Source organism: Callorhinus ursinus, unplaced genomic scaffold (genome assembly GCF_003265705.2).
Source record: "Callorhinus ursinus isolate GAN/ISIS: 27379988/994484 unplaced genomic scaffold, GSC_fseal_2.0 scaffold12, whole genome shotgun sequence".
NCBI classification, from domain to species: domain Eukaryota; kingdom Metazoa; phylum Chordata; class Mammalia; order Carnivora; family Otariidae; genus Callorhinus; species Callorhinus ursinus.
The window spans coordinates 20,874,977-20,887,663 of NW_027397074.1; the positions used below are offsets into that span (position 1 = coordinate 20,874,977).

General features: G+C 40.6%; 1 protein-coding gene across 1 annotated transcript in view; it reads right to left on the bottom strand.

The window, feature by feature from the left end:
- Positions 1-470: 470 nt before the first annotated feature.
- CALCR (calcitonin receptor) overlaps positions 471-12,687 on the bottom strand; it is a 155,173-nt gene continuing 142,956 nt past the window's right edge. Inside the window, exon 13 of the mRNA XM_025873351.2 lies at positions 471-2,552. Coding sequence (XP_025729136.1) covers positions 2,310-2,552 — 243 coding nt within the window. The 3' untranslated portion in view covers positions 471-2,309. The remainder of the gene's footprint in view (positions 2,553-12,687) is intronic.

The window sequence follows — 12,687 nt, forward strand, 5'->3', positions numbered from 1 at the left end:
TAACAATTCTAATGATCTGATGCGATGTTGGACAGTTCAAGTCTGGTCCCAGAATAATGAAGGAAAATAAAAGTCAAGAACAATAAAAGGATGTGATACTTCTTGCCCTAGATTTCTTTGCTGTGCTTCCAAAACTTACACAGTAGAGATCAACAGTTGTGTGTGGTTTTTGCATTATCAAGGGTATGAGAACAGTGCTATGGAGTTTACAGTAAAGTTGAAGATGTAAGATGATTACACTGACAAAGACAATAACCTCGATGTTTTTGCATATGGTTTTCTAACCTATACTTCTGGATTATCATTCCCCCTCCTGCTACCCAAACTAAGTGAGATGTTAGCTGCCCGTGACTGAAATGAAAAAATGAACATGGAATGAGCAGGAGACAAGATGAATGAATGAAAGATGAGAATATATTTCTTTAGAAAAATATGCACATATACATCTTTTTGCTTTTAACATACTCTGTATTAATTTATACATATACATAGCGTAAGCAGTTCACATCATTTTGGCACTATGTATAATTCTATGGTAAGCTGTGTTGTTTCGTCAGCCCCTACTATAATAGCACAATAATGTCTAGAATATTTAGCAATATATTATCACATTTGTACTAGAGCTGCCTCAAATACTCTGTTTTCCACATTTGTAAACGAAAATAGGAACACCACTACATAAACACTGTGATTGGAAAAATACCTTCTTTTCAGTTCCTCCCTTACATTCAATAAAGGAGACATAAGCCACTTTAGTATCCAAAATACATTTTCAATGAAGGAATATAATTTTCTTTGGGTGCACTAAATATGAAACCAGAACAAATTGACTTTTTGTTTTTCCACAACTAAATCACCTCTGAAAGGCAGTGGCATCGACATAGATGAGATCTGAGATTTGGAGGGTTTTGATGGATCTCCCCATTTAGCACAAAATCAGATGATGGTAACTCTGATTACTGTTGCGAATCCACAAATGAACTTCAGGTGCCAGTAATGAGAACTGGTTTATTCAGGGATTTTTGAAGATTTTATACTGAGGATGTAAGGAGAGATGTGGGAATATAATATTGGGTTTTAATAAGAACCTCTACTTTTATTTTAAATGAACTGGTAGATGGTTCAACTTGTAGCAGTTACTTTTCGTCCTCCTGTTTTGCTAATAGCAGCAAACAAGAGGTCAACTACAAACTGATTTCTAATTAGCCCTACTGAATCTTCCTGGAAAAGACCGAGATCTTGTTAAGCTTTGAAGCTGGGTGGAAGGCAGTTAATGGATTTATATGGAGTCTTTTAATTACCAGTCTTAAACAAATTTATCTTTTACTGCTAGATAGCACCCAAGGGCAAGAGGTAATCTGCTTTATAAACCTTAGAGTAATTTGCTTTATAAATCCTGGAGCTTAAGAAAGTGGAAAACTCTCTTTAAAGAGAATATTCTCTTCCACTAGAAATTATATTTTTGGCAGTTTTGTGAAAAATTTAGTGATGGATTCTTTGTGACCTCCCAATTTATAAACGTCAGTGACCAAAGCACATTCAATGTGAAGGCCAGTTCCTCACGGCAGTTAGGGCCTGTTCGATGGACAGGATTCTCCAAAACCACACTGAGCATACGATATTAATAAACCAATTAACAAATTGGCCCATCTAATGTTTTGAGCAAATTGACTCTAAATTTTTTTTTCATTCAAAGCATTACATCTTCCTGCCAAATGCAGGTCTCTCCCCCCACCCCCACCTTCTTAGTCATCTCTATATTAGAAAGCCACTTGGTCTTGCAGAGGTCATGTAATTTGTGCAGTTTACATTGTGTGGATGGTAAAACATCTGAGTAACATCGGAATTGATTGAAATAAAAAAATTAAAAATCAGATCCATAGCCAAATACAGAAATATTCTAATTCAAAGTCTAGAGTTAAAAAGAAAAATAGTGACCGTGATTTTAATTTTTCAAAGTTATAAATGGCTCAAGATTAACAAGGAGCACCCTATTTCTGAACTAGGTCAATTTAATTGTGTTTTTCTTGGATACTTTGCTTGCATTACTCTGACATCTGCATCTCAGTCCCGGATGAAAGATGGAGTTCACAAGGGATGCGGTGGGAGACCCCATTCCTAGACTGTCTCCCACAGCAATAGTACCAAGGATAACTTTCTCCAGATTTACTATGGACAAATTCACTTAATAATTCTTCACAAATGATATGCTCAGCTCCTGGGAGGATGGGGATCACTTTAAACGCATGGTCTGTCTGTCTCCCAGGAAATGGAGGCTCAGTGATCACGATGCTGCGTTAGCTTCACATTCAAGCGGATGACTCTTGCTCAATGATTTCCAAAGCAATGACCTCGGCACCCTCCTCGCCCAGGTTGTTGGCGGCTTCGTTCCTCGGCTCCTGATGGCAGATGTAAACCGGGATGTCCCCGGCTTCAGCAGCGGCGGCGGCAGCGGCGGCGGCGGCCGGGCGGCGGCGGGGGTTCCTTCGCCCCCAGCGCTGGTCCCACTGGGTTTTAAACTGGGCCCATTGGCGCTTCACGGTGGTTTGGACCTGGAAGAGAAAAGGGAACCTAGTTGTCGTATAATTGTCAGAAACGACCCGAGCCAAGCTTATGGGCACAGTTCGTGGAGCTTCTCAGGGGCTAGAGGAGGCCGAGTTGTAATTCTGATCCAAAGGACCGTGCAGTATACACGCTTTGGTTGGGGAATATACCATCTTGGGAGAAGAATTTGCAAGTCGGAGAAACGAGTTGCTTGCCTAAGCTACCAATGGCAAGGTCGTTTGCTCTTTTGAGCGAAAAATCTCTTCTTTAGCTCTTCTGTCCAATGAATGAAATTTGCCTTGGTTTTACCCAATATGGTGTACAAATCCTATCAGAGGAAAAAATTTTTAAAAGTTCTTATCTGCTACCACCTCTGATAATGCAGAAGCTTTAATCTAAACCTACACATTATTGGTCATGTAAATATTTATACACACACACACACACACACACACACACACACATATGTAAACCACAGCACAGTTCGGGGGTTTCATGATAAGGGCTTCATACTGTTGATTTTTCTTTCTCCGACACGGCTTGGGGTGGGGTGGGCCAGATAAAACTCTGGTTAATGGAGTGCGAAGCTTTTAAGCATAAAATTTCAATCTCTTTCCTATGGAAAAAAAAAAACTTGTAATATGTAAACCAACTTAACAAACTTGCTTTACAAATATGATAAACTATTCAGTAGAGAAGGAGAAGATGCTAAAGCCAGGAAGCTCTAAATACAAAAACGACGATAACCACAGCGGAAAAGAACACCACGGGCAGTGACACTGCTTGTGGAGCTCTGCTTTCTTCAGAATTGAATTTAATTAGTCGTTAAGTTCATCTTCCCTGTCGTCTCCTAACTTCTTGGTTTTCTCTATAGCTGAGCAAGACTAAAATAATTAGAGATTATTGCTACAATATCTACTCTACATTTCTGAGTTTCTGTTGCTCAGTCAGTATATGAGACAAGCTTTTATATAAAAATATTTGTGTTGCTTTATTAATACATCTTTCATTATTTTGCTACCAAACTTGAATGTAAGACCTAACCATTATGGGGGCACAGGAGGGGGAATCTGGAAATAGTATGACATGAGATAAAGTGTGTAACAAGTTAATTGTGAAGAGCCAAATTTGTATGAATCTAAAAGAAGATATAAATGATGGCCCAACCTATTAATCTTATAAAGCTATATGTATGATAGAAGGCTGAATAATTTCTGTGGCAAATACATTTTCTGTGTATCATAGCAGAACAATCTTTTCAAATAATTGTTAGTATTTGTCACATCATTTAAAATAGTTTACGCAGAAAAAGGCAAAGCAGTCCAAGGATTCACTGAAGACAAGAGGGTATGAAACTTGTCACTGGGAGGTTCCTTTTCATACAATAGAGCAGCCACTAAATTCAAGGTGACAAATGGCAGAGGAACTTGGTAATCTGATCATTTGGAATTACTGCGGCAACACACTGTTTTGTGTTTGTGTTTTTTTGGAGGTGATGAGTGTGTGGACGAACTCTCTAAGGTGTGTCTATCTAATTTCATTTAAAAGAGACCAAGACCGAGGGGCGCCTGGGTGGCTCAGTCGTTAAGCGTCTGCCTTCAGCTCAGGTCATGATCCCAGCGTCCTGGGATCGAGCCCCGCGTCGAGCTCCCTGCTCTGCGGGAAGCCTGCTTCTCCCTCTCCCACTCCCCCTGCTTGTGTTCCCTCTCTCGCGTCTCTCTCTGTCAAAAAAAAAAAAAAAAAAAAGAGACCAAGACCAAAACTTGAAGTGCCATGGTCGAGCTGTGTGCCACACAGCCGAACCTTGTGTTGACAAAAGATGTACAGAGGACCGAGGAAGGCATGAAAAGCTATAGCCGGCGCTGTTGTTTACTGAGGGCTTACCATGCGCCCTCCGTTTTCCAAGCTCTCCATTGGTATGAAATCATTTAATCCTGTTGATTTAACGACTACTGTTCCTTTCACTTTGCATACGGGGACTGAGGTGATGTAATGTGTCCAGGGTCAGACAGTTGGAATGTGGTGGACCCACCAGGCCAGGGGAAGCCCGTGCCGCTCCTGACCTTGCTGCTTGGCCACAGCACACGCTGTAGAGAGCTGACCATCAAGTTCAGAGCTGAACTGAAAAGAGGACTTGTTTCTTGTGGTCCCTGCATCAGCAGGATGAGAGCATTAAGTGTTGACGCATCTGCTCCAAAGACTGTACTCTTTGGGTTTGGGTCCCAGCTTGTTTCCTGCATGTTTTTTTTTTTTCTTTCTTTCTTAGACTTTTCTCCTTGTGAAAAGGAGATCAGGACACGAATTCAGAGTCATGAGCAAGGATTTACTGAGGCTATCTGAGTCACCTCGTATGGTGTTGGTGCATAGCCGCAACAACTCCCTACTTTTTCTCCTATTCTCTCCCCATCCTGACCCGCCCCCCCCAACCTCCAAGCTTCTTCCAGTCCATGTGGCTGGATTTGAGAGAGTCAGGTATCTCCCTTATGACAGTCTGGCACCTTCAGGCTGCTATCTGGCCTCGTTCTTTATTAGGGCTATTTACTGGTTGAAAATTGATTCATGTGTTTTGCCTCCTATGGTTTCCTAAGCACCTTCATGGACGAGGTACAAATGGAAGGTGTAATACAGCTAGAGGGGACGGGATGGATTGGAGGAACAGAAGAGGCAGAGATGAGGAAGAATGAAACAGTAAAGAAGAAAAGCAATTAGGACAGTTTATCTACATTTGGTGCTGAATAACTAAGCATTGACTGGTTTGTTCACCCTCTGAGACATTTCTGTCTAGAGGTCAAGACACAAAGAGAAGACAAAGTCTAAAGGATTAGGTCCATTTATTCTCTCTAATTGAAACAATGTGCTCGTGCACACACCGGCTTCCTGAGCTCGGCTACTGCTGTTCAAGAAGATGTGGTATATATATACAAATGGAATATTATGCAGCCATCAAAAGGAATGAGATCTTGCCATTTGCAATGACGTGGGTGGAACTGGAGGGTATTATGCTGAGTGAAAGAAGTCAGAGAAAGACATGTATCATATAACCTCACTGATATAAGGAATTCTTAATCTCAGGAAACAAACTGAGGGTCTGGAGTGGGGGGGGGAGGGCTGGGGTGGCTGGGTCATAGACATTGGGGAGGGTATGTGCTATGGTGAGCGCTGTGAATTGTGCAAGACTGTTGGATCACAGATCTGTACTTCTGAAACAAATAATGCAATATATGTTAAGGAAAAAAAAAGAAGAAGATAGCAGGAGGGGAAGAATGAAGGGGGGGGAAATTGGAGGGGGAGATGAACCATGAGAGACGATGGACTCTGAAAAACAAATTGAAGGCTCTAGAGGGGAGGGGGGTGGGAGGATGGGTTAGCCTGGTGATGGGTATTAAAGAGGGCACGTTCTGCGTGGAGCACTGGGTGTTATGCACAAACAATGAATCATGGAACACTATATCAAAAACTAATGATATAATGTATGGTGATTAACATAACAATAAACAACAACCAAAAAAAACCAGCAGTAGGGTGACATACTCCAAATGGGCGGAACTTGATCAGTGTTATTGTCTTCAGGAGGAATTCAGTCCATACCCAAAATGACCTGAAATCTTGGTCTGATGGTTTTGTCCTTTAGTGGTTTACCTGTAATGCCCCCATTTCAGCCACCCGGCCAGGCACATACAGAAGGGATTTGGGTCCTGTAAGAGCACTTAGACACCAGGCACAGAGCTGCTATCAGGGGCAGGAGTGGAAAATTCCCATCATTCTGCTGCTTTTATCTGAGTTGGCTCATCTCTCTGCCAGAGTGGTTTTAAGCCACTTACAGCCTTGACCTGAGTTCTCCAAAATGAACCAACTGCTTGTCTGTCTCCACCAGCTATATCATTTCTTCCCATCAGGCCTCTCTGCTCATGCCACTCCCTCTCCTGGAATGGCCCTCTCCCACCCTTCACTGATGTCAAGACTTGATTTTCAGGACTCAACTCTGTTTCTCCAGGAAACTTTTCTTGACCTCCTGATGAAGAGTCAGGAGTCTCTTTTCTGTGCTCTTGTTGCAGTAACCTATATTCCTTATTGCTCTTACTGCATTATCTCATCGTGACTTGGTATGTCTTTCTCTCCTCCTGTATGGGGAAATCCTTAAAAGCAGGAACCATGTCTCATTCATTTTTATATTCCCAGAACATGCCATGCTGTTGGGCATATAGCAGTTATTTAACAAACACTTGTTGACTGCTTGTCAACATCCATTCTAGAATGAGTTCATAACTCTTTCAGCCAAGAAAATGATCACTAATGACCATAATTAGTGCACTGGTATCCAGTGGTACTAGGGTGGGGAGCTGAAAGCATCTGGGGCAAGCCTAATGAAGAAATTAAAATTTTCTTTCATGCAAACATGAAACACTGGGTTTTGATATGAGACCTAGAATCATTGCTTTTTGAGAATTTGAATTCCTTCTGGAGGTGAACTGTAAGCCACTGGGTGTTAGATCATCTACAACTGTCGCTTGGTCTTCTCTAGATCTTCTCTTATGCCATGGTGTGTGTTTTTGGGAACTGCTCTTGAGCTCCAATGAGTTGCTACTTTTGGAAATGATCAGAAGCAGGTACTTGTTGTATTGCCTGAGCAACCAGCTGGGTGGGAAAGGAAGACTCACTGGGTAACACCACACCACCTTTCTGTTCTTTTTCCACCTACAGCATCATTTCACTGGATCTCATTCAATGCCATGAAAAAGAAGGACCGAACTTTGGGTCAAGAAACTCACTCTGCCCACATTAGCCTTGTAATCTTGGGTAGGATAGTTAATCTCTCTGAGACTCCTTTCTTCAATACAACTCTTCTACCTCACCTTGCTGTTGGAAGGATTAAATTGTGACAGTATATATCAAAGTGGCATCTCAGCTTTAAAGTACCATACAGGGAGGCTACTGTTATTATTGCTATTACTGTACTGTTATTAGGGCAGGATGTTGACCTCAAGTCTTCAGACAAAAATGAAACTCTTCTGTCACATTCTTTTTGGAGGGTGGTGGTGCTAAGAAAATACAAAGACCTCTCAATGACACACATAGTTTCTGAGCTCATACATTCTAAACTAGGTCTCCACAGAGTGCTCCATGGCCTGGGCTTGCTGCTTCCTGGATTTCTTTTGGATTTCTGTACAATTTATTTTTCTGTTGGGACTAGTCAAGAGATGGCATGGTTTTATTTGGGTCGTACTGTCTATTAAATGTAGGTCCTTAAATGCTTTAAATGCCAGGTTTATAATTTAGAACCATCAAATGCCCTGTTGAGGAATTAGGAAATATACTGCTTCAGCATATTTTTGGAGAAGCGATGTCCCCAGACAAAGGGAACTGATAGTTTCCATGGATTCAGCATCTCTCAAATACCAACACTGTCTTTATAGCTAAAACTTACACAGATATTTAGAGGCATTCCAAAGCAGACAGTTTAAGTTTAGAGTGAGTTTGTAAAAGTGCCCAGCAGACCAAAAAAAAAAAAAAAAGTCTTTGTTTCTCCTCACCTGTTCTTTTAAAATAATCCCCATTGCAGTATCCATGCATATTAATGAAGTATCCTGCCCAGCATGAGGCCAAAGGGTTTGAGGCCTATTTTATGTTTTTAATATTATTATTACAGAAATGTTGATAGGCTTCTATAATTGCATTCCTGAATTATAATCTATTCTTTTGTGTGGAGATGGCAGTCTGCTTCAATTTGTAAACCACACATATAAGAATAGGCCTTTAGCTGGATGTAAAAGACACTTGAATAATTATAGTTTAATAGGGCAATTATCTCCTACAATACCACAGGTTGAGCTTGATGCTGCTTTGATCACTACAATAACGGCATTGAATCTGTTTGAAAAAAACAGAGACTTCTCATTGCTCCTGAAAAGCATCAGAAATGTTAGGAGTTGCCAATGTGATAAATATAACATACAAAGTTTTGAATTATATAGATTCACCACATTATAAAAGCAATTAACACAGATCACTTTACATTTTCCCTAATTATATCAACTTATTTATTGCCAACTTTAAAAAGATAGAGCCCTGGTCTGATGAAGACATAATTATTGCATCTGGCTCTATTATTAACCATCTATATTAGGTTGGTATATTTGGGCCTCAGTTTCTACGTTTGTGAAAAAGAAAATCAGGTCAGAATCTTTGCCTGGACTTGAAAGCTTTTATCTTTGGCCTTTGTTTTCTTGAAGTTCAGTATAAGCACCAGCAGTTATACACTGTTGAATGGAAGGTGGGATTTACCCCCAGGAGTTTTGAGTCAATGGATAGCAAGATTTTCAGACCTGCTCCCTCACACCTTCACTTGCTGATGCCACAACTCAACCGGCCTGCTGCAATCTAAATTTAAGATTAAAGATCACAAGTTTTAAAAACACTTTAAATCCACTTGGAAGTATGCTTTAAATGCTTTTATATGACTTTCTGAAGCGGAATCCCTATTAAGCCCCGTTAATTAGATGCTGAGGGGTACTTCTGAATATTATTCATAAAGTTGTCACTGATATTTTTTTCACCCTTTTGGAGCATTATCGTTATTGGTCTTTATCTTACAGAATGTACATGCCCTACAGTTTAAGGTAAATTACGTACTTCATGATTATAAGATCAAGGCTTTCTAATTCCTTTTCAGTACGTACTCTTCTATGTCTGTAGAAGCTTTCCTGTTCTAGAAGACAACAATAAATAAATAGTATCTATAATAAGGTTAATATTTTTCAAAATATTTATTGTATTTCCTAAATAACATTCCCCTGTAACTCCCTCATTCATTAAGTCAAGGTCATTCATTGCTTGAAGAACAAATTAGATTTTGTCTAGAGTAGGTTCTCAAAGTATGTTCTCTGATCAGCAGCATCAGCATCACCTGGAAACTTGTTAGAAATGCAAATTCTCAGGGCCCATCCCTGTCCTGCTGAAGAGGAAACTCTTCTGGGAGGGGCCAAGCACTCTATGTTTTGACAAACTTTTCCAGGCGATTCTGATGCACACTGAAGTTTGGGAATACTGGTCTAGAAAAAAGAAATCATTGCTTTGCTTTGAGTCTCAAAGCTGACTTTCTTGAGTCTCTAGAAGGACAACAGCTTTGAAAACCAGGTTTTATTGAGTGACAAAAAAAAATTTCTAAGTAGAAAAGCTTATCTTTGCATATGAAGTGAAAACCATACTACTCTGGAAATAGAATTTTACTAAAAGCCAGAGTATAGAGAACATGCAAGATATGACATAGAGAGAGTCTCCTGCAGTTGGAAGGAACAGTGGTGAGTACAAAGCCCTTCCAATCCCAAAAGGAAGAGGAGAGAGCTATACAGAAACACAAATAACCTTCCATTTCCCCTTCATGATGGAAATACCTGGGGAAATGGGGAGAAACAGAAAGCAAGAAAGGATAGAAACACCCCAGCAGAGCATAGTCATAGTCATGGCTCATAGTCATGGCTATGCCATGTGCTGAAGAGATTCATGGGCCCTTCACAGCGTGAAGAAAGGAGGCTGACTCTGTAGGCTCCTCGGGTGGCTTGGAAGAGAGAACTGGTGTAGCAGAACAGGGCTGGGGCCTGGCCAAGGAGGCTACACAGTCAAAGGATCTCTCGGCTCCTCAGAAGTGAGGGGAGCCACCTGAGGGTCAGCAGGGGCTACCAACCACACCTTTGGATAAAGGCTTTGCAACTAAATATTTTCTAGAAAGAGACTGCTGTTTCTTGTATTAAAAGTGACCTTGGGGCCCTCTAAAGCAGGATAAGTTACAACAAAGAAAAGTAGTTGTAGTTTCTATCCACTCCAATCTGTTACTGTTAAATTGAGATCTTTCTGATCATGCTACTTTGATCGACAAACGATTTTACCCACAATGCATGGACAATGGCAGGAGACATGAAAGGGAGAATATCCACTGTGTTGTTGGCGCTCTCTCAATTTTTAAGCTGCAGCTTGGAACCACCCGGCATCTTTAGAGCCACCATCATCTTTTTGAGGTCCCTTAGATACTTAATAATTTACTGAAAGGTGTGGGTGGTCCATGTCCACACTCTTGGAAGACGTGTAGGAGATATGTGACCCATAAGCGTGCTCTCATGGGCGCTTCCTGATTCGTACCACTGTCATTCTCCAAATTCCTTCCCTGCTTCTAGTCTCTCTGTCGACTCTCTGATCCATTTTCATAATGGGAATCACTGATAACATACCGGTAAAAAATGAAAATGAAAACGTCAATCTGCACCGTCTAACTGCCATTTCAGCCCCCTAGACCTCTGCTAAAACTCAGTGTGCTGCCAGCAAAGCCCAAGCACTGCTCTGGGGCGGCTGCAGCTGCAAGGGCATCCCACAGGTCTGCGTGTCCTGCCGGGTTCGGGGGTGTAGATGGCACCTTCACAGAAGGCCGGGCGGAGAGCCGCAGGCCTAAAACTCATGGCGCTGTGAGGTTACATTTGGCACAGTACACAATTTCTATCTTATTAGAAACGTCACACTTGTAGCTTTCCCTAGTAACAGAATCTTAATTAAAATAGAGATGGTTTCTTGACTTCGAAAAGTGGAGATATCGTACTCAAATGAACTAGAAACATTCAATTGTTAGGAGGACTTCTTGGCTTGGTTCCTATGCCTGACGCTCCAAAGACAGCATCATAGTTAAAAATGAGGCATTTAAAAAAAAAAAAATGAGGCATCTTTACAAATGCCTGCAATCCTCTCGTGTTTTCAAGGTATGCCCCTTCTGAACCTAATATTTACGTTAGCCCTATATAGATACACCTTTAGGTGGAAAAATTTATTTGTATGGCACCTGAAACAACTCAAAGGACAGAGATATACATTCACAGAAATTGATAGAAAGATGGGATGCCCTGAGCCCTAGGGCATTTATTTAGCTTTTGCTGTGCTTAAAACAAAGAAAAAGACAAAGAGACTTTAATAGCTGGTAGCAGAAGGATGTCTTTTCATTCCTATCCCAGGCCTTCAGTCTAGCCCCTAACAAGAGTGAATGCACAGTATATTTCTGCTGAGTGATGGGATGAGTTTATGGAGGAATGGATGAAGGGAGGAATAAAATGTGCCAATTAAAAAGGAGAATGAGAGCGACAAAAGTCTTGTGATGCAGTGACAAGGTTGGAGATAAATAATAGGTCACAGAACAGCAAAATCTTATAGGTGCTCCCTGTTTACCTCAAGAAATAAAGAGTATAGAATCAATTAAATATCAATTGACTCTGGTTAGAAAACCTTTCTAATTAGCAACAGGAAAATCCTATGTTTGTTGATCTCTTAGCCAAACGTGATTTTCCTTGGTATAGAATTATTATTACTAGGAATCAATGTAAAATTATAAAAAATACTTGTACATTACAATTCATGTGGTATATAACTAGACAAAGTATACTAACAAAGCTCCAGGGAGGAATCATAGACATGTTACAGTGCAGTTGGAAGAGTCAGTTCATTTAATTAAGAATCAGGAAGTTTGGGTTCTAGTCCTGGTTATATAACTATGATTGTGACATTGTGCAAGTCACATACTCTTCCTGGAGTAGATTTCTCACCTGCAAAATGAGGGAGCATACAAACCATTGAAGCCCTGAATATTCTTTGGTAAAAATTTAAGCAGCTCCACTTTTTTTTTTTAATTCAAGTATAATTAACATATATGTTGCAAATGGCAAGATTTCATTGTTTTATGGCTGAGTAATATTCCATTGTATGTATACACCAGATCTTCTTTATCCATTCATCTATCAGTGGATGCTTGGGCTGCTTCTATATCTTGGCTATCATAAATAATGCTGCAATAAACATTAGGGATGCACGTATCTCTCTGAATTAGGGTTTTCATATTCTTTGAGTAAATACCCAGCAGTGGAATTACCAGATCATAGGATAGTTCTATTTTTAATTTTCCAAGGAGCCTCCATGCTGTTTCCCACGGTGGCTGCTCCTGTTTGCATTCTCAATGACAGTAAGCAGCTCCATGTTTCTGCTTCACCAGTTGGGGTCCCAGGCAAGAAGATTTCATTGGAAGAAAGGGAACTCTGGCTAACCCCACCCTGACAACACTGGCCATATGGATCCCTAGATTTTACTGAGCTAAATATTCAGATATTGAACTACTTA